General features: G+C 41.0%; 1 protein-coding gene across 5 annotated transcripts in view; it reads right to left on the reverse strand.

Moving 5' to 3' along the window:
- Positions 1–25,563, reverse strand: part of LOC131240205 (uncharacterized) — a 32,051-nt gene extending 6,488 nt beyond the window's left edge. For 2 of the 5 annotated variants that reach the window (XR_009168653.1, XR_009168654.1), the window contains exons 1-2: positions 25,369–25,518; positions 18,382–19,577 (exon numbers count right to left, since the gene is read on the reverse strand). Coding sequence is in view for 2 of the 5 variants with exons in the window: in XM_058238315.1 (XP_058094298.1) it covers positions 18,450–19,520 (1,071 nt within the window). In the remaining 3 variants the exon portion in view is untranslated. Of the gene's footprint in view, positions 1–14,633; positions 15,757–18,134; positions 19,578–25,368 lie in introns of those variants that run through there. The other 3 variants (XR_009168655.1, XM_058238315.1, XM_058238316.1) reach the window with 3 other exon arrangements.
- Between the last annotated feature and the right edge of the window lie 1,767 nt (positions 25,564–27,330).

Here is a 27,330-nt window from a genome sequence, read left to right on the forward strand (position 1 = left end):
GCCCACTTGTTGTACATGAGGCCCATTGGTGCGGCCCAATTATGCGACCCACCGTGATGTGTATATTAAGCCCAATGGTGCGGCCCAATGTATCGACCCATCGTGATGTGTAGGCCCATGTGCTGTATGTGTAAGGCCCACCTGTGATGACTATTTGAGGCCCACTTGTTGGATATTTGGGCCCACCTTATGTTTGACTCTATGTGGACCACTCCTTGGGAGCAATGTTGGTTAAATGTCCACATTGCTGGGCAGTGATGGTTAAATGTCCACATTGTGACCCTTCCTTAGGCCTTATCAGGCCCATTCTCATCATTCTCTTAGTGGGTTAACCCAAATAAGTGGGCCCCATTTACCACGGACGGATGGCTCCATGCTACCAGATTTGATATAACCACGGCCGAGGGCTAATCCTTATATTATGGTTGATCAAATGTTCATCTATGGACCCAGTCTTGTCTATGTGACCGGTCATCGGTGTTGATTATCGATGCTGATTGTCGGTGCTGATTATCGATGTAGATTATCGGTGTCGATTTGTCAAGGCCGATTGTATTGGCCGGTTCCGATTGTCGAGGTCGATTCTGAGTATCGAATTCGATTGCCAAGGCCGATTGTCGAGACCTATATGATGTATATGTAACCCGTAGTTGAGGCTCATTGTGATGTATTCATGGCCTATGAGCAAGGCCCATTATGATATGTATTAGGCCCATGAGCAGGGTCCACCTGTTGTGTATATGTGGCCCTTGAGTAAGACCCGCTATGTTGTATATTAGGCCCTTGTGTGAGGTCGTGGGCCCATTATATGTTTGGCTCTATGTGGCCATTCCTTGGGGGCAATGTTGGTTAAATGTCCACATTGTCGAGGCCGATTGTTGATGCCGGTTATTGATACCGATTATGAGTATGTGACAGCATAACATCATAATACATGCCCATACGCATCATCTGCATGTTTGTTATGAGATGTGATTGACCATTGCATATGCCATAGGGCAGATTGTTCATAGGGCTCCTTGATAGGCGGAGTCACCCCACATGAGCGCACGGTATGTGCAGGATTGATGCATGATTGGACTGTGTGACTCATGCATCTCGCATTTGTGTGACATGACCACCGTATGCCCTAGCGACATCAGGGCTATAGCCTCCACAGGTATTTCATGGATGGCCAAATGGGACACCGAAAATCTGTTCTACATGGAGTGCTATAGATATCCCTGGGTGAGTCCCTAAACCCTCTTGGTTCCAGAGGTTGCTCCAACGTCTAGACCGAGTGGATGCATGAGCGCATGAGGGCCGTATACCGTTAGGCCGCATCTCCCACTGTGTCGTGGTCGGTTGGAAGGGGGTACGGCCTTACCTGCCCGAGAGGAGGGGGCAATGCTAGGCTGAGTCTGACCAGCTCGAGGAATGAGTCCGCTATCGACGAGTCGGGCCCGATATTGGCAGGCAGATAGTGAGGTCTCTTCCACTCACCTTGTTGCGCGCGATGGGGCGGCAATCTGGTTTGGAGTCTAATAGACCCCGGTGATTTCCCAGAGAAGAACCATACTAATATGTGGACTTATTGAGCAGAAATTGCATATTCATTCACTATCCACTCAGGCTGGTGGTGCGTAACTATTTGTTACGTGTACCTTCGCATGGCCAGGATTTCGGTTGGGTGCGCGACTAACCTGAGACCAGGAGTTTACCACATTGAGTCTGACTATCCAAATTTAGGTATGGGACTGGTTTGGATAGAAGTCCCTTGTGATGGACCCCGTAGCCTGCGATACTACATACTATCATCCCGACCTCACAATCCAGCTTGGTCATTTCATTGCATCGCATATTGCATCTGCATGCATATGGCATTTTGGGTTATGTTTTCTATACTGATATGACCTAGACATATTTAGCAGGATTTACATATTGCATTGTATCCTTGGCATCTGATATTTAGCTCTTTATGACTCCTCATTTGCATAGTTGTTTTATATTGCGTATTCTGATATTGACTGACTCATGAACTTGTCCATATTTTCGCTTACTCTGTTATTATACGATTTATGATCTTGTCAGTATTTCTGTTTACTCTGATAATTCCTGCTCTTGTCAGTATTTCTGCTTACTTTGATAATTATGATTTTGTCAGTATTTCTGCTTATTCTGATATTGTACGGTTTATAAGTTACCAGTATTTTCGGTATTGTATGATGATGGCATTGTATTGAATACTTGGCACTAACCTTGTGCACACACTTACACCACCCTCTAAGCTTTCTATAAGCTTATGCACGATAGATGCGTGCAGGTGATGTTAGGTTGCAGCAGTGTTGAGCTTGGAGCGGACAGCGGTCTTCTGGAGCTTGATTTTCGATTGATGTATTTTTTTCTTTAGCATTGTACTCAAACGATTATATTAGTGGATATGTGATGATGATGTTGTCTTTGTGAATTAGGTAATCTTGTGGTTATGCTTATTATGAGTTAAATGTACAAAAAAAATCCTCCTTGTAGGATCCCAGGATCGGAATCTGGTGCATGAACGCTAGGAGCCGACAATGGGATACTACGGAGGCTGTCGGTACCAGATTCGGCGATCGGGATTCCTGTGAATCCGATTTCCGGGTTTGGGGCGTGACAGGAGTTCTGACCAGCTTGATTGAAAAAAAAAGAAAAAAGTACTTGGAAACAAGAAAATCAGGTTAAATCCTTGGCTTTTCATGCTAAAATAAATAAATAAGTATAAGGAAAAAAATCCATCGATTGACTGCTAGAGTTCTATATGAGAGAGAGAGGGAGAGTGATGGAGATGGGAGTTTTGAATACGGGAGACTTTTATAATACAGCTAGAACCAAGGATGAGTTTACTAGGCTGCTTTAGGATGACCAAGTAGATTGAATTGTGCACATCTCATTCCTAGTATTCATACTGAGGAAAAGCCTCCAGTTGCAGTTACATTCCTTTAAAGTTGAATACGAATCGGACTCCAAAAGTCCAAATTGCAATTATAGTTTGCTCCTCTTTTTTTTCTTTCTTTTCTTTTTCTTTTCTTTTTTTTTTTCTTTTTGGAACATTGGAAACATTTTATCAACAAAGGTCGTAGCGAAAATATACAAATATACAAAGAGAGGCAAAAAATTAAAGTACAACTCAAGCCAACCATCAGGAAAATGGGCAATAGCCTTTGATGCAATCACCCAATTTTTCACAGGCATCTTTGTGTGACTGCAAAACCTCCAAGACTCACCCCACCCAATTCCTAAAGCACCGATTATTCCTTTCCAGCCATAAGGACCAAATCCCCGCTAGAAGACATAGGTGCCAAACTTTTATCCCTGTCTTACCTAAACCACCTCCATGCCACATCAAAAATAGCTGACTAATGGAAGCCATACCAAACATATTGAAAAAGCTTTCCCACAACTTCCTTGCGAATGCACAATGAATAAATAAATGATCCACCAATTCCTAATCTTGATAACACATTAAGCAGACATTTGGAAGAATCATCTTCCTCCTGCGAAGGTTATCAACTGTTAACACCTCGTTACATCCCACGAGCCATGCTAAAGTGGCCACCTTTGGAAGCGCACCATAGTGCCAAACATAGGCAGACGGAGTAACCCCAACACTAGCACCTACACCACTGAGCACCTTGAAGAATGATTTGACTGAAACTTTCCTGATTTCTCTTTTAGCCACACCAACGAATCCAATTCAAATAACAAAGGGTACACCTTGGAAAGCAGCTTCAACAAATTTACTAACTCCTCATCATCTAAATTCCTTCTGCATGGCAGTGTCCAAATATTTCTTCACCTTGCATATTAAAACAACTTGCAACCAATACATCTGCATCCACCAACAACTTCACTAACCTAGGCAAGACCTCACCCAATTTATGATCCCACACCCATATATCCTCCCAAAACCTAATCTTCAAACCATTACCTAAGAAAATCCTTAATTTTTATCAAAGCCACTGATTTCCAAAGACAATATGACCTACACAATGGCGAGGACCGAAAGCTTCTCAATCCGGCACCCCCTTGATCCCACGGCATACAGACATCCACCCACTTCATAAGCTGAAACCTTTTCTTTTCTCCGCTACCTTCCATAGGAAATCCTGCCTGATTTTTTCCAATTTGACCAAAACCGATTTCGGACATTTGAATAATGACATGAAATAAATCGGGAGATTCAACATTGCCGACTTGATTAGGGTTAACCTCCCACCCAATGATAAATGCCTACTCTTCTATTGAAAAAACTTCCTTTCAAATCTCTCGACTGCTCTATCCTATAAATGTTTAGCTGGCTAGCCTAAACATAGGGGAAGGCCAAGATAAGTAAAGGAAATGAACCTTCCCTACACTCAAATTAACTAGCAAATGAAGTCATCTCCTCTCTTGAGAAGTCATCTCCTCTCTTGAAACGCCAACCCCCAATATCTCGCTTTTATTGACATTTCTTTTTTTATCTTTAAGGATAACCTTAATACCATTAGAAAAAAGATTAAAGCAGAAATGATTTCCCGACTCAAAAAACCTCAAGATAACCATCATCTTTGGCTAAAACATGGACAAACGAGATGTTTAACCTAGAGGCAAGGTCCCGAATCTCATTGAAAGCGAATGTTAAAGTTCCAGGTCCCAAAGATCGTGAGTTGGACCATGGGGTGATGTTTTGAGTGTCGCCTTACATGATCAATGACCCAAAGAACCGATTCAGAAAAATGCTCGAGGCCTCTCTCAATGCATAAGCTTCAGCTTCACACACCTTGCCCAATCTGCCACATCAGATAAACCAATAAAGATAGCACCTGTCATCTCATGGAACAACTCCAATACCATCACTTCCCAAATTAAACATGGAAAGCCCCGCTTGATGTTCATTTCCAAACACCCTTTTGGCAGTTCATCTGCTGATGATTTCCTTTCTCATGGGGCTGCTTCTCAATCACCAGATCCTGGCCGCTAAGCATGTCAAAATTGAGAGACCCTGAAAATATTTTTTTGAAAGCAATCATTTAATGAGGGTATTTTTATCTTTTCAATGATGTTTGACACCGGAGCATGCCTATCATCAAAGATGAGGCTGTTCCTCTACTTCAAGATTTCCAAACAAGGTGTGAATTGGGGCATATAGACCAAACAATCCTATCTCTTTCCTTGGAAGGCCCCATCCTCCATCCCTAGAGATTCCACACACCCCCCCCAAAACTATTGCGGATCACCCATCAGACACCACGATTAAAAAAAATACCCCAAATGCTTCTCTCTCTTGTAATGACTAAAAAGATGGTAGAACCATTTATTCTTCTTTTCTTCAGATAAAACAAATGCTGGGGAGTCTGTCTTGTCAGCTCTAGAGATAGTCCAACGTAAGAATTTTACCAGCAATAGCCATAGATGCAAACATCTCTATCTTCGAAAGTACCAAGAACTCAAACCATGGCACATAGGGGAGAATCCTCCAATGTCAAGCTTTGAAATAAGATCTCGCTGAGAATCTTCCGTTTGAGTTCCATTTCTTCTTCTTCTTCTTTTTTGAAAGGAACATTTGAGTTCCATTTCAAACTCATCTTCACCAGCTCTAGGAAAGCAATGCTCTAGGAGTTCCATTAACATTTGGTTTTTCTATTTTATTAGTCGCTATTGCAATTAAATCCAAAGGGGCATCCAAATGCACCTCTATCCAACAAATCTAACCATAGAAGAGCACTACAGGGACATCATGTACCTAGCATGTAAAATGTCATGACCAATGTTTATTGAGAACTAGTTCATCTCTAACAGATAGTCAAGTGTTGTTGCTTTTTTGCATTGGCGAGCTTGAGGCAGAGATAATTTCCTCATTTAGTAGACACAACAATCATGAGATGTGATAATTTCCACATTTAGTAGATATAACGATCATGAGATACTACAAAGAAGATATTCTCACCTAGGAAATGTTCATGGATGCATGGTTTTAAGTTTCAACGATACCGGAGGATATTTCAGGTTTTGCCCCTTTGAGGAAATGAAACCCCCATGTAATAGATATTTTACACAATATCAATGAAAATATTGGCAAAATCTGCTGCTATATCGGGATATCAAAAATGTCACAATATGTCTACAATACCTTCTTTTTTTTTGAGAATTGATAATTTTATTGAAAAAGGGTCAAAGTCACAAGATTACAAGAAGACAAAAACAAAACTAACAACAAAACCCCCCATCAATCCTAACAAGTGGAAAGGACAGAAGTTAAAAGCACCCATTCCACCACTAGAAATTTTGCTCTAATAAAGATTTCCTTAGCTTGACTCCTTCGATTTCTAAAACAACAATCGTTCCTCTCGAGCCAAAGAACCCAAAGAACTGCCAAAAGAGAAAGAAAACCAAATCCTCCTTCTAGTCTTCCCTATGCCCCCCTCCATGCCAACTCGAAAGAAATAAATCCATAGATCCCGGCGAAACCCAATCGACGCCAAATAACTAGAAAAAGCTATCCCCACAACTCTCTTGCAAACGAGCACTGGATAAACAAATGATCCACCGATTCCTCGGCTTAAAGACATGAAAAGACAAACATTCAGCAAAATTATGTTCCTTCTTCGAAGATTATCCACAGTAAGCACTTTCTTTCTTCCCACTAATCAAGCGAACGCCGCCACCTTTAAGGGAGAATGATACCTCCAAACGAAAGACATCAGACAAAACTCCCCCAAAGCAATCTCACCGCTAATAGACAAATAAAGGGATTTCACCGAGAATACACCAGACTTACCTTTCAACCAAATCAGCGAATCCGGTTCCGAAATAACCGGCGAAATCTTGGAAAGCATATCTAACAAACTGATGAACTCTAAGAATCTCTCATCTAATAAATTCCTTATGCGAGGAGCCCAAACTATTTCCTTAACAACCCAAGAGAAGCAATTCTCCACTTTGAGATCCACCCCACAAGAAATACCTACCAACCTTGAAAACAGATCCCTCAACCAGTTCCCTACAACCCATGTATCACCCCAAAATTTGATGTTCTTACTGTTTCCTAGCCTAAAGCCAATATTTTCCCACACTTTATGCTTAACTAACGCCACCGACTTCCAAAGAGAAGACGCTCTGTACAACGAAGACTACCTAATCCACCTCCCCGTATATCTCCTACAAATCACCTCTCCCCAAAGGGAATGAACTTCTACCCCAAACCTCCAAACCCATTTCCCAGTAGCACTACATTTATGTGCTCCAACTTCCTAAAACTCGCACCCCCTTGATCCACAGGCTTACACACCTCTTCCCATTCCATAAGATGAAATTTGCAATCATCTTTCGCTCCTTTCCACAAGAAATCCCTCCTCAATTTTTCCAACTTATCTATGACCGATTTTGTGCATTTAAAAGCCGACATGTAATACACGGGAAGATTCGACATAACCGACTTGATCATTGTTATTTACCATCCAAAGATAAGTTACAAGTTTGCCAATGAGACAATCTACTTTCAAATCTTTCGATAACTTTGTCCCAAAGATGTTTCACTGGCTTACCAACACACAACGAGAGATCGAGATATGGCGAAGGAAAGGCACCCTCCCTACACCCAAACTTGAAAGCAAAAAACTTCATTTCCTCCTTCGGAATCCCCACCCCAAAATTTCACTCTTGCTAAGATTAACTCTTAAACCCGAAACTTCCAAGAAAGTTTTTTTTTTTTTGAAGACACAAGGTGTTCCCACCTCATTTTTGTAACTATGATTGCTCGCAGATAATCTAGAGAATAAGGATTTGCTTCGCAGAATAACAATGTATCATCCGCATACTGTAGATGAGTAATCTAGAAATCGAAATTATCCACTTTAAAACCTTTCACAAGCCCCATCTCTGCCCCTTTGCCTAGGAGTCTGCTGAAAGCCTCCATAATCACCACGAACAAATAGGGAGATACAGGGTCCCCTTGATGAAGACCTCTCAATGCTCAAAAGAAACCCTTTGGGGAGCCATTCACTAAGACTGAAAATTTCGCTAACTTGACACATTCTTGCATCCATGCCCACGATTTAACCCCACATCCCAACCTAGCTAGCATGTAGTCCAAAAAGTCCCAATCGACATGATCATAAGCTTTTTCTATATCCAACTTGCACACCAAACCGTTTGACCCCCCCTCTATTGTATGCATCTATACATTCACTTGCCACTAGAAAATTGTAAACAATTTGCCTGCCTTCGACAAAGGCCCCTTGCGATTCTGAAATTGCTTCTCCCAACACTGCTTGAAATCTAGAGGCAAGCAACTTTGCCAAGATCTTGTACGGACCACCTAGTAAGCTTATGGGTCTGAAATCTTTAAGGCACTCGGCTTCCCCTTCTTTAGGAATTAACGCTATGAACATGGCACCCATCTCTGAAGCTATATAACCTTTCTCAAAAAAATCATCTATGAAAGCAAGAACATCTCTCTTAACCAAACCCCAAAACTTCCGGAAGAACGCTATTGGCAAACCATCTAGCCCCCACCACTTGCTTCACTTCTTCCTCACAAAAAGCCTTTTTCCAATGATTCCACCGCTAATGATGGAATAGAATTAAAAGTGAGATTATCCAAAATCGGCCTATTCCAATGATCACGAGAAAGCAACTTATTAAGTTGAAATCAACTATTGAAGCACAAAGTTTTTTCTTTACCCTCTATTCTTTCCCCATCAACTGTGATGGAAATAATTTTGTTAGCCATTGCCCTTGTACTTGCCATCAAATGAAAGAATTTTGTGTTTCGATCGCCCTCTTTCAACCAGAGAGCTCGCAAACATTGCCGCCATTTAATTTCCTCCTCACGCAACCAAGCATTTTACTTGGCCCGATAAACTTCTTGTCGGGTTGTCTCCTCTTCCGATAAAACTTTTCTCCTTTAATGTCAAGCTTTTGAATATCTTCCAAAAAAATCGTGGTTTCCTCCTCACGAACTCTTAGGACCTCCTCCTTCCATTTGCATATTTCTTTCTTCAACAATTTGAACTTCTGAAAAAGCACAAAACCTACTCCCCCCTGAATCGCAAAAGAGGACCACCACTCTGCCACATTCCCTTCAAAACCTTATATCTCTAACCAAGATAGCTCAAATCTGAAGGGGCCCCAATTTTCCTCATTTAGCTCTAACAAAATTAGACTATGGTCTGATATCGGCTTCAATAACCCTCTTTGGTGAATAAGCGGCAACTTCTCCACCCAATCTGGTGAAAGAAGAAATCGATCTACTTTCAAGAGAGTCAGATCTGCTTGACGATTAGACCAAGCAAATTTTACTTCACACATAGGAAGATCAACCATATCATTTCTCATAATCCAATCAGAAAAATTCCACATACTAGAAGAAATACAACTCCCCTTCGATTTGAACAAATCTAACAACATTAAAATCGCCGCCAACACACCAAGGTAAATCCCATCTGCCTCTATAGATATCCAATTCTTCCCAAAATTCTCCACGGAATTTCAACCAGCATGGCCCATAAACCACTGAAAACACCCATTTGAATCCCGAAGCTACTTCTTTAAATACCACCGACAAAGAGTATTTTCCTTTGCAAATGTCCTCTTTACACCAAATATTTGAATCCCATACTATTAAAATCCCTCCTGTTGAACCTAAAGCCTCCCAAAAAAAAAAACCAATCTTTATTATTCCCCCACCATAGGGAGTTTACAATCTGTTGATCTATATCTTGCATCTTTGTCTCTTGAAACATTGCAATCTGCACCTTGAACTTTTTGCACATGCATTTTATTTGCCCCCACTTTTGAGTACAGCCCAACCCCCTAATATTCCAAATTAGAACTTTCATTGCACACTGACTAATCCAGAGCGATCCTTAGCTGACGGCCCCTCTTATAGAATCTCCACACTCTGATTGTCGATCTTTGCACACACCAATTGTCTGTCTTGAAAGATAACTAAATCATAACCATCTTGATGCACTGGTAATCTCCCCGTTTCTTCTACGAATTCAAAAAGGGCCACAGAGTCCTCTGGCCTATCCCTAAAGGATACTCCCACTAACCAAGCAACTTTCATCGCAAACATTTTCATACGTTTCATACCTTGAGCCATGGACACTTTAGGGCCCCCCTCCTTTGTAATTATCAATGCATCATCAGCAACCATTATCTGACGATCGACAACCAATGGACTTACAGAGTCTGAGTCCTCAATGCAAGGACTTTCTCCCAAGTCATCACCATGTTGCTGCCGCAACACTGACTTTTCTGACGAAGGTAGAAAAGGATCGTGTTCTTTGTACTCTTCATCTAAAGAAAGAACGCCATTTTCGCACTCTGGATACAGCACCAGCTGGGAAGCGACAAGACTATACCACTCCAAGCTTGATTTCCTTTGTCAATCATCTTACTCCTTTTGCCCTTCCCCCTTTTTACCCTGCAAATTGCACTTAGGAAGTGAACCCCCCCATGTCTAGACAAACCTTAGGGAGAGATTTGAACACATCTTCCACCCGGAGCCTTGAGGATCGTTGGCTTCTCCTACTTCGAAAATTTTTGGAAACTAAAAGGGGGTCGAGGGTGTTTGGATTTTGATCAAAGGATGGTGCTGAACAGTCGCACTCGTGTCACCCATTAAGTGGCTAAACACACGTACGAGAGGTTACACACATCCTATAGTGCCGCACGTACCTTTTGTAAAATGGACCTCAGGAGTTTTATCGATTTCCTCACGTGGGGAGCAGAAGACACGCGCAGGAGCTTCTATTGTTGTAAGAAGAGGAGTCAAAGTCCCTTTCAAATGTAGGTTGGTGTTCACATTCAAAAGAATTGTACCCTCTCCTTGTGTAGTGCTTGCAATCGCAGGATATACCTCTCTTCCTCTCTCTCTCTCCTCACCACGCGTCACAATTCCCGTCTCTCTCTGTTACTCCTCTCTCCTGGCGAATTGAGTTTCGACACAGGATCAAAAAAACCCTCAGTGCTCCAGCGGGATATTGACTCTGTATTCCTTCTTCATCAACCCGCACCACTGCCATTAGAGATCTGTTTGGAGCACTATATGTGACGAACGATCCCTGCTCCTGCACCACCTTGAATCTTCACACTGTCAACTCTTAGGGTTATAGAAGTTAGGGCAGAATCAAGCTTTTTCTTTCTGATCTGCATCCTTGCAAAACGCAACTCATCGTTGTTATTCATCCTCGGATCAATACTCTGCAAAGTTCCGATGCATCTTCCTGTTTCCATGAAGATCTCGTCCATCCACAGTTCCATCAGAATATCCCATGCTTGGTACCAATGTTCTTCCCATCCGAACATCGACCATTCATCCCATCTTTGAACCAAAATCACTGCACCATGTTGCCATTTTTTACATGTAGAAAGCACTAATTCCATATGATCATGTGAATTAAGAGATTAAAAAAACTTTCACCTGAATACTCTTAATTAAAATATCTTCCTGTTCCAGGCCACTACAGTACTGCAAAAGCATTTCCCCCAAACCATCTTCGATAACCTCTGATTAGACTATTGCTACCGAGCAATATTGAAAAGTCTTCATCTATTCATCTAAAACCTTCGTATTAATTCGCACTTTCGGCCCTTCATCCATGAGGGCCGTCCAAACCCATTTCTCTTCCGAAAACTCTTCTTTCCTTAGAACCTCCGCACCCTGCTTTGAACCATTTAGCACTGCATCTTTAAAAGATCTTCCTCCTCCCCCATTCAATGACACATGCCCACTTTTCATGGACGTGGAAGCATCACCCCTAACGAAAGAACTTTTATTGTTCTGGAAAACATTCCTCCCTTGTTCCTTCGCTTTCGCCCCCTTCTCCTCTCCCCTTCCATATTCTTCCGCTCGAGACCGTATCGTGCTCTTTGAATCCAATACCTCCAAAGCTCTCCCCATTCAAAAGATGGATCGCCTCTTCTAGGTTGAGCTCTGAGCTGATTTGAACAAAAGCAAAGCCTTGCAGGTTTGTAGAATTTCTTTACAGTGGTATTACCACCACCATTACTACTCCGGTTTGTCTAAATACTCTCTCGAAGTTAATTGCTTGCCACCCCAACGGAAAGGGTATTTATCGACGAACAGAGTTGGGTATTCCAACAATCTTGTTACTCCCCTTGATGCATGTCTGCTTCAGCGCGTTTCCGATTGCGAACCGTCTCCCACTTTGCTTATAATTCTTCGCCATCTACAAAGTTGTTGGATAAAGCATTCTGCCCACTCCCTTTCGACCTCCCTCCATGTTTCTAACGCCACATAGCCATTCGTTCCCAAATTATCAGGAAGAGGTTGAAGAGTTGTTGAAAGAAGAGAGGGCAGTAATAATTATGCAATGTTATGATCGAAACTTGCGACATTTAACAAGTTTTGACCAAAACCACCGTGAATCACCAAAAAACACACGAGCAAAGTTTTGGTGAAGATATCACGGTTGCAGAGAGGTTTCAGGCCAAGAACCTAAGGTGAGAAAAAACCTCCTTTTTTCAATTGGTTTCTTTTTCAATAGACTAACAAAAGAAACAAGTTCAAATCCATATCTATATTCTTTTTAAAAAAAAGTATATATGCATGACTAAAAAATTCCCCCATTTCCTAAAGTTTCCTTCAAACTACGAAACTTCATGCCATATCAAAGCATTTCCCAATATTTCCCGCACAATTTCCCACTCTGAAAGGGGTGAAACTTTATGCAAAACTGACACGGACGAAAATGATAGAGTTGCATAATCCGCACCTTGTTGAATGTAAAAAAGACATCCACATGAAATACATGTCACAAAGAAGCTCTCACGTAGTCGAATGGCACATACGTGTCCTGTTGCCATTAAATCAAAGGAGATAGGTGCAACACCAAACAGCCTAAGGAACAAGTCAAGTCTATAATAGAACAACATTGATGAACTCCAAAGTAGCACAAACCATATGCTTTTATTGGTAAAAGAATTGGTTTTTTTTGTAAATGGCAAGTTTATCAAACAAATATACAAATATCATCACGGGGCAAAGATTTTCCTATAAAAAACAGATACATACACGAAGGCACCTTGCGTATCGGTGTTATTTGTTATATCCTTTGCTTCAGAAGGAACATGACAAAAAGAAACCACCAAATCTTTTGAATGATCTCAAGTTTCCTCAGCAATGTTCCCAGTATGCCAAAGCCCCAGAGTCTTCCTAGAAGCCCAAGAGACAACAACAGCCGAGTCAACTTTAACAAAAAGCATTCCTTGCTTCAACATGTTCAAAGTTATCAAATCCTCTAGTAGTGCCTTAGCTTCCATTAATAGGAGTCATTCACACAAAATAGATCAGAGAAGACTCCAATGGCCATGTTAATTTGTTTATCACAACTTTTAGACTATGGAGAGTACTCATGATGACCTAAGATGGCTGGGACAAGGCTATGATGATGGTGATGATTCATGACAAGTCAACTAATTAGAAGGATAGGAATTGCAAGCAATCTATCAAGGTAATGGATACAGATCTCTCACAGAAAGCAAAGGATTAGAAACACCTTCCTTAGCAATCATATCCGCGGGTGAGTTCCCTCAACATGTCCAAAGGACACTTAAAAGGAAGAGGACCTGGTGTTGATATTTGATAACTTGATATTGTGAACAAGAAAGTCTCCAAGGAGCTCTAAAATTGCAATCAGCCCCGTATAATAGTGTCCCTTGAATTGCCTTCAAACAATTAAAGACCCATTAACATTCTCCTTAAATAGACTGACCTCCCACACTGATATCACACTCATGATTACTGAGTTGGAATCATCAACATCCAATAGACCAGAGAATGACTAATCCAAACCTTAAAAAAGCATAAATGCGTCCCAATGTGCTTGTATCATCTCAAAGCATGGCTAAAAAAAGTACAATACAACAATAACTACAAATATTGACCAAAATGAAAATCAATACCAGTAGACTGATTGAACAAGGACAGCTGATGCAGGACAATTAACCACTTGCTCTAAAAGCTTAAACTGCTAGAGCATGGCTAATCAATCCCTTTATCTCATAGCCCAAGCCTCACATCTCATGGGTTAGGACCTCGGCCGAACCCCCCTCGTGGGCCCCAAATCACATGGGTACTGCCTCACACAAGCCACCCACCTCACACGGGCCGCCCACCCCGAGTGTGCCCCTACATCCCACAAGCAACCCCACTTGAGCCTGATGTGAAAATGCCCCTACATTAACAGCCATGTTAGAAGCTAGCAGCATCAGTTGTTTTGTGGCCTGAGAAAAGGTGATGAAGAATGAAGACATGCATGGTGTGCTGCCAGACCCATCTGTGCACTCAAATGAATCTATGAAGAATTGAAGGTGTGCACAGTATGCCACCTGATCCATCTAATCCTCAAGTGAACTCAAATGAATCTATAACCATAAAAGACACTTCTATTTTATATTCATTATATCTTTACTTTGGGTGGACCACAATCCAAACTGAGATGAGCCAAACCCTAGTCACATACGTAGCCATGGCCTGGCCTTACCAATCAATTTAACCAAGAAGGTTACAAGATGATCTCCATAAACTCATGCATGAAAACAAGGAAACCATGTCTACAACCACAGGAGTCAGTAAAGATCAGCCATTCTTTATAGAGTCCAAAAGCTGCAGCCTAAAAAAAAGTAACAGGTGAAATTAATAATGGTAACGGATGGGGTACGTGGGGGTCTAATGCCATGTTATCAAGCTGAAAAGTTTTTCAGTCAAACAACCAGATGGTGTAAAATATTAGGACATCACTAATAACCAAGGAGATTGATCTCCCATGCCAGAATGAGGCATTATACAATACTCTGCCCAAAGAATTTATACAGTTTGATCAGGTTTGCAATTTGTACAGGTGGGGTCCCATCCAATGATCCAAACTTTTTTGGGAGAAATAATGCACAATTAGTTATGCCCAAGTTGGGCATGATTGTGATGCCATGTGTTTGGACCCCTACCATTCCCCGCATGGCCAACTATCTGAGCATGTCCTTTACACTCACCAGTCCAATGACAATTTGTGTGCTTCAGTGCCAACTTGACTGCCTATGTTTATTGCCTCTTATGAGGGAACTCATCTGCAAATGCTTCTTTTGCCTCTTGCTCCCCTGATTGTGGCTGACATGAGGTGGCCCTTGAAGTAGCAGTTGTGCATCTATTAGTTCATCGGTTGACTATTATTGTGGCTCATGCATAGGACCTATGTGTGCTTTCAGATATGGAGGATGCTATCAATCTGGCTCTAGCCTTGGTCCCTTCTTTCTTTACTTGTAGCAAAAGATGACCTGCTCTATTGCTTCCCCCTTGTTGGGGCAGTGATGGCGACAGTGCTGTGAAGGAATGATGATCCTACCAGTACTCGTATGCTTGTCTTAAAGACTGAGCCATGCATGTGCAACTATGAACTAAGCAAGCTCGTATGGCACTGCATGCTCTAGACATCAATTAGCAATTTCACCCTTGAAGGTACATGCAACAGCCATGCTAAGGTGCAGTTATGAAGCTTCAATTGTGTTGGCATGTGAGCCGCTTCGATAATCATGCTTGGCAGCATTCCCTGCTATTTTGTGCAGCCAGCTACTCAGGCATGACCTTCCCTATGCATGGGTGCTTTGCGCTTGGTAGTTTTCCAGGCAATTACCCCTCCATGATCCTACTTTGTTGGATCACGTGCATGCAAGAGTTGGGCAGGGGTCAATGCTAAGTTGGAGCCGTGTTGGTATGTGAGTGGTGCCAATGTGAGCCTGTGGCATGGCCAGGTAAAAGAGGAAGGTTAATGTCTAGTGGATAGCTTGTTGTAAAAAATTTGCTAATCTACCACTTCAAAGCCAACAGCAAATTTGTTGAGAGAAAAGCTAATATTATGATGATGATGAAGATGACGATGTCGACAGCCACGATGATGAATAATGATTGCATTGAAAAAGTGAAATATATGTTCTTGTGGATCGCTCCTGCACCAAACATCAAGTGATCCAAACTGTACATAGAAGGGGCCCCACTATGGAATGCCCATGCACCATAAATCTCCCACATCAGAAGATCCTAACTCTTCAATTTTTGGCCAGCAATAGGCAAGAAAGAAAATACCACAAAAGTCCACATTCAACCAACAAGAGCCCAAAGACTAAATAGCTAGGAACTTTGATTTGGGAGTTTTTCGGGACATTAGGCATCAAGGGTGTTGCCCATCATATCAATGGTTGGAGCACTAACCCATGGGCCCACTTTTACAAATTGAAAATGCGACCAAACTGTCATATTCTCAAGTCAAATGTTGTACAATACCTTCCCAGGAAACACCGTCTTGCTTGTTCCATATTTCTGGATTGTTAATTCTATATGTTGCATTATAAACAGAAGAAAAAGATATATTGCCCATCCAGTTTTGTTTTTAGGTAACATAATATAATTGTTTTTAGGGAAGTGGTTGTGGAGATTCGGAACGGAAGACGATGCTCTTTGGCACGAGGTTATTGTGGGAAAACATGAAAGTGAGAACGGAAATTGGGTTACCAAGGCCTCCTCTCTCTACAAAGCCTTTTGGATTTGGAAATGTATAGCCCGGGTTATTCCGAGATTCTCTAAAGGTATTGGTTTTGTGGTTGGTAATGGGGAAAGGACTATATTTTGGGAAGATATGTGGGTTGGGGAGACTCCTCTCCAAAGTGCCCTCCCGTTGGTGGAGCACCTAGCCTTAAAAAGGAACATTACACTTACACCTTAGCTGGATCTCAAGGGGTGTGGAGCCCTCCATGTTGTAGCAACATGCTGGATGAAATTGAAGAGCTTGCAAGACTCCTCGAGTGCATTCAAAATCATGTGCCGATGAGAGATGAAAGGGATAGAATCTTGTGGAGGAAAGAAAAAACGGAGCATTTCTCGGTGCGGTCTTTCTACGAATTCCTATCACGTAATGATACAGAAGATTCCTATCACGTAACCATTGACAACCTCCAAAAGAAGGGTCATGTTTCTTCGAATGTGTGTTGTGTATGGCAGACAAAAAATGTTTCAATCATCTCTTCATTCATTACTTGTATGATAGGCAGGTGTGGAATTCTATCCTTCGTCTTTTCGGTTTCTCTTGGGTTATGCTGGAATCAGTTTAAGAAGTTTTTCTGATTTGGCATGGCATCTATCTCGAGACAAAAATTCAGATCCTTTGGTGGTTGCCAATTTAGCCATTCTATGGGTCATTTGGGAGGAAAGAAATGATAGATGCCCTCCGGAATGAGACTGCGGGGGGGTCTTTGGGCTTCTTGTATAAATTTGTTACAAGACTGTAATTTTTCTTTTTTGCTTAGGCTGTAATTTTTCGCACCATTTTGATGCCTTCTCAATAAATTGACTCGTTAATCTTATGTGTGTGTGTAGTTCTATGAAATAGCATGCTCAAATGAGTGGATGTCTGACCAATGTTTCCCGAGAACAAAATCCACCAATGAAACAGCAATCCCTGTTTGCACTAGGATTCAATTACCTTTTCAAGAGACCCACATCCAGGATCCATATTTCTCTTGGTAGTGAAGTTCAAAGTTGTTATAGAGGGACATATATGATGCTACAGTTATGGCTTACAGAGCCATGATTTATTGAGAAGAGTTAGGGATCACAACTTCTACTCTACAGTATGCTTTTAAAATTGCTATTTTGTTTACTGGCCTTAGCGTTCATCAGTAAGTTACCTTAGAAACTTACGCAGCAATGCAGCACACATTGGATAAGTGACAAAGATATCATTCTGACAAGGCTAGCAAATGTGCTTGAAGAAATAATGCACATGAGCATATGATTTCATTCAATCATGTCATCCCTCAAAGAATATGAACACTGACTCATTTACCAATGCTGTTTGTCATTTGATGATTTTGATGAGTACAAGATTAAATGTGGTAGTGATGACGGGATCCTACATGGATGTTTCTTTTCTTTTTCCTTCCCTTTATCTTGTTTCTTCTTTCTTGCGATCCTTCTTTTCTTCTACATTCTAAAAAAATTTTGTTACTGATTTAAGATTTGTTTACAACGTCTATTTTTCCAGTTAAACTAAGAAAAAGCCAATCCTAGCAGTTTTCAATTTTATGAAGAGATCATCTAACATCACACTACCAAATTCACAAATCATGCCAAGAATCATATTTTCAAATTCAAAGAGTATACTTTATGTTGAATGTAAGAAAAGGAGCTTGTACTGAACTATCCATCCAAGAGGTTTATAGACCATGAATCAATTAAAGGAATGAGCATTACAGAAATGAGTGGCCCAAAACTCTAAGATAGCATGACTATCGCAGTAATTATCAAAATGCATTACCTTTTTCATGAAGCTAGCTACCCAAACTAAGAAACTACAGAGTACATGCTACCTTTTTAACTCTGTCCATCATCGCTAAGGGACCCCACACTTTTTTGGTAGGTCAAACTACTTAAACGTTCATTTTGGGGGTTGTTGATATCCTGAAGTAGCTTCAATCTCCCCCAGATAGATCTGCTTGTCACTGCTGCAAGATCCAATAATAGGCTCGCTAGGATGGAAGACACACTCATTCACAGAACCAGTGTGTCCAGGAAGCTTATACAAAATGCGTCGTGAAGTTGTATCCCAGATATACACCATTCTGTCTGCACTACCAGCTGTGACCTTGCTTCCATCAGGTGACCAGCTACATTTCAGCAAGTTCTTCTCAAAGTTATGTTGATGCCCTGCTAGTATCTTCACACAACGATTCTGTGGGGCATATGGGCGCATGTCCCAAATGCGAAGAGAGCAATCCATGGAGTTGGTTAGGAGATAGGAGCCATCAGGGCTCAATTGCATACCTGTTATCATGTCCGCATGGCCCTGAAGAGTCATAGTAACCTCATTTCTTCGCAGATCCCATATCTTCACATCATTGTCGATTCCACCAGTGAATATCTTGTCTGATGCATCAGCGAAGCCAACGGCAGTGATTTGGTATTTGTCTGGAAATGTCTGAATGGCACCCCTTTGTCGCAGGTCCCAGAGTTTTGCAGTTCCATCATCAGATCCACTGACAACAAGTGGTGGACCCCTTCGCGAAGGGCAGCATGAATTCACAAACGATGAGTGCTCTGCCATTTTCTTTACTTGCTTCCCTGTTTCAACATCCCATGCTCTCAGAGTCTTATCGGGACTAGCAGATATGATCTGGCTACCATCAGTGGTCCAGTGAAGATCCAATACTGCATTCTTATGCCCTTTCAAGACCATGAAATTTTTGCACTCCCCATGAACGTACCACAGGAAAATCTCTTTGTCATGAGATCCAGATGCAATCACTGTTCCTGCTGGATTGAATTTCATGGTATATATAGCACTTTGGTGGCCGGTTAGCAACATGATTGGTGACTCCAAGCTAGACGTCCGTTGTTTTCCATTTTGTCCTGGTGCTTGAAAAGCACCATATGGAACCGTAGACCATTCCATAGGTCTTGGACCTCCCATAATCAAAGCATTTTCACCCTCTCTCGGCATACCAAGCATTTTGTCTCCACTTCGATGATCACAAATGAGAAGCTCCAACTTCTTTTCAACTAGATCCTGACAATAAATAAACAAGTAAATAAAAGAAGAAAGCATGCATAATGTGAATCCTAGTAGAAAGAAATGCAATCAGAGAAGTACATTTTGTAGTGCGAATCAAAAAAGGAATTTGGAAGCACCATTAAAATTCTCACTGAAAATCTAGAAGAAAAGATAGTAGAACACTTAAATAATCCAACCATCTCCACCCATGATTACATATTAGAGGCCAATATAATGAACAGCAAACATTGGTTTCTGCTCTGTGGAAGGAAAAAATAAATAAATAAAAAACAAGGGGGGGCTCTACAAAATGAGAACCACCTCCATTGGTGAAATTCAATGCAACATACGTGTGAGCTCATCCGTCTGAACAAAAATTTATCTGAATGTAATCAAATGATACTCACATGTAAAGAAATAAAGAAACTATAGTAGCTGGTCAGCCAATTGCCACCTAAATGATGTTGAACTTCCTAAGAACTGGACCTTTATTTCAGTTCCCTTAAGCATTCCCTTATAAGGTTGAGTAGGACTAGGCAATTATTATTATCATTATTGTTGAAAAATGGAAAATAGGCACAAGAGTATTCTATGAACTTCTATCTAGATTATTCTACATGAGATTTGTGGCCTATATAAAGACAGGATGCCATACACATGACATAACGGATGTTTCACCATTTGATTGATCAATTAAAACTATCATTTTTAGTTCCCTGCGGTAGGATTCTAGCACTGGAGGAGTGATTCTTCTATATTCTAGTGGTGTGACACCTCTATTAAGTGAAATTCCTTGGGTTTCTTGTGGATTGGTTCCACATATTTATCTTTTTTGCTTTTGTTTATTATATTTCACGCTATAATGGAAGAGATATCCATTTTGTGGCATAATCTTGGTTTGTTCTTCTACTTGGTAAGTAGTCTATCCTAGTTTAGTTCTTTCAAGTTGTGAATTGTGATGCATCCCGCACTGGCACAACTTGTCCATATCGTCCGGTTCACACAAGATAACATTTTTTTTTAAAAAAAAACATAAAAAAAACATTAAAATAAATAATAATAAAAAAAAGCTTTTGACATACACCACCCTCCCTTTTTGCCATACACTAAATAATCCCCTCCCTTTTAAGCATCACCAAATAACCCTCTCCCTTTTTAGCATGGCCAGTTAATCCCTCTCATTTTCCATATACATTCATAAAACACCTTGGAATTAATTTCCATGAGATTTGACCATTAAAGAGACCCTTGACCGTTGAATTTGACTATAAATCATATGAAATGATGCTTTTGCCCCTGATTTTGTAGAGAAGAAGGAAGTTCCCATTTTTCCCTATGCAAACACAAAAAGATTATATGTTTTTTGCAGTTCGGGTCAACTAGCATGGATGACCCACCATTGGACGGTCTGGATCGGTTGCTCAAGGTAGGATAGGGCCCACTCCCAGGGTATGTATGATTGTATATGACAAAAGGGAAGTTATTTGACAATACTAGAAAGAGAGGAGGTTATCGGCATATAGCAAAAGGAGAGGGTGGTATGTCAAAAAACTCAACCAAAAATAATGTATATAAAAGTTTTGGATAGACTCGTTGTGACTAATTGGTGTCAAATCAATATCAGCAATGTGATTCAAACTCGGCATGGGCCCAAGTCGAGCACCAAAACTGCCATCCATTTTTCCAAGCCATTAAGACGCCATTTTGATACAGGGTGATAAATTATTACCTCTCTCTCTCTCTCTCTCTCTCTCTCTCTCTCTCTCTCTCTCTCTCTCTCTCTCTCTCTCTCTCTCTCTGTTGGCACCAACAACCGTCCCACTACGACCATGGCACCAGTAACACTCGTTGCCACCACCGGGAGCAATTGCATGGACCCACCAACAACCCGCTCTTTCCTTCTTCTCCATCAAGGAAAACAAAACAAAAAAAAAAACAAAACAAAAAAAAAAACAAACAAACAAACAAACAAAAAAAAACATCATTGATTTGGGCAACTGTCATAAAGGGATGGAAAGAGAGGGAGAGAGGATGAAAGAGAGAAAATTATGGTGGATGCCGTTGTTGCGGCTTGCCAATGACAGCGCCATGGGGAAAAACATGAGAGAGAGAGAGAGAGACGGAGAGGATAGAGGAGAAAGAGAGTGGATGGTGGAACGGCAGCGACGGTAACTACGCAACCCATGGCAGAGAGACAGAGAGACAGAGAGGGAGAGGGGGATTGAGATTTTGGATGGTAAGTATGTTGTTTACCAAACATATTTATATGTTGAATCAGTAGAACTAAGATAAGCTACTTGAGGCGCAAGTAGCTGAAACAAATGACTTACAATCCAAACAGGCCCTAAATGAATGAACTCTTTGTGAATTCCTCACATATGCCGTTGATAAAAATTTCAAACAACTATACATAGCTACGATCCTTAATCAATGCAAAAAACAAATTTAAAAAAAAATTAAAATTAAAATTTATATTTTTAAAGGAGAAAGAAAGAAAGAAAGAAAGAAAGAAAGAAGGAAAGAATGAACAAAAATTCCAAAACTAGACAAAATGTAGACCAAAAAAAAAAAGAGAGAGACAGATTAAATTAGAAAGCACCATCTATAAATCACACTGGTTGGACCAGCCTTCGTGGTGTGCATCTAAGGGGTCATTTGGATGCATATAAAATCCCTAAGTTGTAATTAGATTACAGGTAGTCAGTTTACACGTATAAAGTGTTTATAGCCTATCCTGTTTGGTTTTAAGTTGTAATCTGTTTTGAGGTAAAGAGTTGTCTGTGTTTGGAAAACCTGTAATTGAGTATTCACACACAACAGAGCTTGAAGTGATAACTACTTTAAAAATCTTCAAATGACATATAAAGTCTTCGTTTAAAATAGATCATTAGGATAAGCCCAACTCAATAAAATCTATAGATGATCCTTATGCTAAACAAATCATCTAGTGGGCCAAAGAAGTGGGCCCACTAATTCAAATTTCATTTTGTGGTGAGAAACTATTGAATATAAATAATTAACTATTAATTCCCATATACATGTAGTGTACCGGTGACGTGTATAGTGTGCTCCACACATACAATGGCCCCCACATATGCTAGTCACATGTACATGGCCATACATGTACAGTTAGACATACATGCATGATCAACCCATGTGTATAATTGACCATACACATTGTTCGAAGTATCCCCGATATTATCCGTATCTCCAGCTCAGTGATACCGATAAAACAGTAGTATCAGAAATTCCAGGTATCAACGATATATCGCTAAGTATCACCAATGCATCACCAATATTTTCGACTGTGTAAATTCTAGGCGTCGCTTATATCGCCATTGTATTGGCGATATTTCGATAATATCGCAACTATATCAATACTACCATATGTTTATTAAAAAATGTCCATTTCATTTTTTGTGGATGCATGGTTGTATGCAGTCCATTATCGCAACATAGGTGATATCGATACCACAATCTTTTGTTTCATTTCCAATTGTCGACGATTTCTCGGCGAAATATCGTGTTATGGATTCTAAAATATCAATGGATGATCAGATGGTTGGATGGTTGGATAAATAGTTGGATGGATATATGGGATGCTTGGGTGGATACATGGGATGGATGGGATGGTTGGACTGACTTCTTACGAAAACACTTGCTTTTACACCTCCATTAATGGAAGCTTATTATGTATGAATTATTTTGCATGTTTTTTAATTCCTAAATATGCAAATGTGTATTTTTAGCATCTCCTGAAGTTTCACTGAAAAATTCCACCATTTTTCCCATGTTTCCTCGCATTTCCAGTTATCAGCAATATTATCGAAGATATCAATATTATTTCCTGATGCAACCTGATTATCAAGTCATTAAGATCTCGATACCCAAATTACAAAGAAAAAAAAAAACTCACAAGAACAATGGATTAGAGAGGGAGAGAACTTTTATTTATATCAACCCTTTATCTTACCACGCTATAAAATATTTGAATTGCTCACTCCTACATCACCGCCCCATTTTATAGATCCTAAAGGAATCCCTAATTGAAATCTCTACAACAAATTGAATCGACCATGATTTATTACAAAACTAATCTAATCTTTTTTCATATGGCAGAAGCCTAATGATAAGCAAACATGGAAAGCAATTAAATCTTTAGATCTAGCTCATATCTTCAATCATACCAATTACACCTTCATCAAATCTTTAAATCAGCCCCCCATAACTCCCAAAAATAGTAAATTATAATCATTGATTTTAGGCTCCCAAATATGTAAATATTTGGTCAAAAAGATCTCTACATGGAAAGAAATTAAATCTCTAAATCCAGCTCATATGTTCAATCATATCAATTAAACCTTCATCACATCTTTAAATCAGTCCCCTATATCTCCCAAAAATAATAAATTATAATCATTGATTTTAGGCTCCCAAATATGTAAATATTCAGCCAAAAAAATCAGCACATGTTAGGCCTACAATGGGCTTTGGGCCTACACCTTATTGGACCATCTAATGGGCCTAGATGGGCCGTGGGCCGTGGGCCGTGAGCTTGCATCATTTCCGTATCCCTGGCCAGTGCAACTTGTAGCGATACCAATCTTCGAACACTAGCCCATACATGATACAAAGAGTGGTACAAAGATGGGTAACAAAGCGGGCCACATACAATACATGATTACGTGTATAACAGGACCATGGATGGATGACCCCACATGTACAGTTCGCCAGATTATGACCGTTAATTCCTTGTACATAGATAGACGATACACATAAAGAGGATTACAGTGGGCGCCATGTACAATGGGCCATAAATGCACAATGGTCTATATCACTGAACCATGGGTCCGGCTGTTGGAAGAAGGGGAGAGTGGGATTGCCAAAGCCACAACTCTCTCTACATCGAAATTTTTCAAAAAATAAATTTGTTGCCCCGAATCCATTTACATGTAATCTGAAACATGCCCTTTTGTCATGTTTCGGATTACAGCTAAAAGTTGTAATCCCATTACAGGCAAATGCACCCATTCAAAGAACCCATGTAATATGATTACCACTTAAGGACTTTACAGGCATCCAAACTATCCCAAAATGTGTCCCACATTGCAAGTGTTTTGAATATTTTGAGCATCATGGAAATCAAAAACCAAATTAGGTGGGATGCTGGATTTTCTTTGTTTCTCTGCCCCAAACCAGTGTCAGCACCCATTGCCGATGTGTAGTTCTATTTCTGCACAGTCCCAAATGCACTGCACGCCAAACAATCATCCATGGCGCGGAAATATTCAAACCAGTTGCAATTTCTGTTACATCAAACCAAGTGCGATTCAAGGCAGTATACCGTTTTCCCCACATAAATACAAGCTGCCATTCCCAACACCAAAACGAGGCAAGAACCAAAAAAAAAAAAAAAAACGGTGGGAAAAATCAGCATCCCAGCTAATGTGGAATTCTCTTTCTGCGAAGTCCCAACCATGTGGCCCGCCAAACAACCCTGCATTCCATCAAGAAATCCAAACCGCTGACGATTTTGGTAAAATCAAGTTACGGACTTGACCAACTGATCTCTCCGGCTGAAATGCTACTGGAGACGGCTTCCATCTTAACCATTCATGTGATGACCACCAAATGGATGGTCATGATGATCGAATCAGTGTGATTTTTGAGTTAGAGACAAGAAAATGGCGAAGCTGGAGTCGTGGGAAATGGCTTAGGGTTTTCTGGTAAGGTAGCAAAATCAAATCGACACGGTGACGAGATTGCAGCTACGGATAATAGAAAACCTCGTGGGCGTTGATTCTACCTGCGAATTGAAAATCAGATCTCGGGAGATTACGTTGGAATTCGGGATGGGTGAGACGCACTAAAAACGGCGTACCTGAACTCGGCTGTGGAAGCACTGGAGCTTTTTCTCGCTCGCGCTCCGTCGGAGAGGGTGCCCTTTTTCGTTTCGACGTCGAGTCGCTCCTTTCAAGGGACGCGGTTTGGCTAGTGACGCCGCCACCAGCCTGGTGGCTAGTGGTCGGTGCTATGTGGACCCCACCATGATGTATGTGTTTTATCCACGCCGTCCATCCATTTTGAAATATACTTTTAGGACTCGACCCCAAAAATTAGGTAGATCTAAATCTCATGTGGACCACACCATGGGAAAACAGTAGTGATTGAATGTCCACCATTAAAAACCTCCTAAGGCCAACTGTAATGGTTATTGTCATATAACCTATTGATTAGGTCATACAGACTTGGAGGAAGTGAAAAAATATCTATCAACTTGATTGAAAACTTTTGTGACCCGAAGAAGTTTTTAACGGTGGGCGTTCAATCAACACTATGCGGTACACTTGAGATTTGAATCAACCTCAATTTTGGGCTCATATCATGAAATGATCCAGAAGAATGGGTGGACAGCATGGATGAAACACATACATCATGGTAGGGCCCACAGCACCAACCACTAGCCGTGGGCCAGTAGCAGGGGGAGTAGCCAATCCCTTTCCCTTTTTAATTGGGGCTCTATAGTCGGGTCGAGTGGAGTCCGGCCACCGTCAGGATTCATAACCCGATTCATTTACTAGTTGGGTCGAAATTCTGTACCAATTAGAGTTGTACATGAACAGAGTTAGCTCGGTTAGCTCACTCGACTCGACTCGACTCAAAAAAGCTTAATTCAACTTGGTTTGAAACTGACTTTGAACTTAATTGAGTTGATTTTTTTAGCTCGAAAAAATTTTGAGCCGATGCAACTCAGATCGAACCCTAACTCAAATCGTAATAGATCGAACTAGTTCGGTGACTCGGTTATTTTAATATTGATGTTGCTCAATAAGTGTTTGATGAAATAACTCAACGAAGTATCGGTTGATGACGAGGAAGGTATGGATATGAAACGAATACCATTATATCTTGATTTTTATTGTTGCCTATTGAGTGTTTAATGAAATACCTATAAATTGATGCTGTTGTTTTACATTCCGTGAGAAATTAAAGGTGCACTTCATGTGTTTGAGAAAATGCCGCAGAGGTTTGACTTGGCTTGAACTCGGCTCGAACTGACCTGAGTTGCTGACCCAACCAAGCCGAGCTGGCCAGTCAGGCTCGAGGACGGAGCCAAGCCAAGTTTAAACTGGGGTCAGTTAGTGGCCGAGCCGAGTCGAGCTATGCGAAGCTCAACTCAATTCGACTCGTATACACCTCTAGTCCCAGTAGGACTATCAACAAATGAGGGCTAAGGTTGGCTTTGGCCCAATTTTGAACGGCTCGACAGGCTTATTAAAAAAATTTACTTAGCCTGGCCCAAGCCCTGCCTATTGAAGCCCAAGCCCATGCCCATGCCCAGCCCATTGAAATTCGTGTCAAATCTAGGTCGAGTCAGAGTAAAATTATGAAAGAGTTTTTTTTAACGGGTTTTATCTGGATGTGCAAGGACATAAAACCACCCATCTGGTGAGTCGGGTGTGGGTCCCATCTATCTCATGATACAGATCTCCATCTGGGTCATTTGGTGCCTGAGAGAGGGAGTGGATTAGGTGTCTCCGGGGTACTACCCCATCGAGACCTAGCTAGAGACGGACGATCATGTTAGGGTCTCTGTGGGGCCACCATTATCTATATGTTTCATCCATGCCATCCATCTTTTTTGACATATCATTTTAGGGCGAGAGCTCAAAAAATAGGCAGATCTAAGGATGGACTGGATCACCACATGAAGCACTAGTGATTGAACTCTCATCGTTGAAAACATCTAGGGCCTTCTGTGATGTTT

The sequence above is a fragment of the Magnolia sinica genome, chromosome 3 (genome assembly GCF_029962835.1).
Source record: "Magnolia sinica isolate HGM2019 chromosome 3, MsV1, whole genome shotgun sequence".
NCBI classification, from domain to species: Eukaryota; Viridiplantae; Streptophyta; class Magnoliopsida; order Magnoliales; family Magnoliaceae; genus Magnolia; species Magnolia sinica.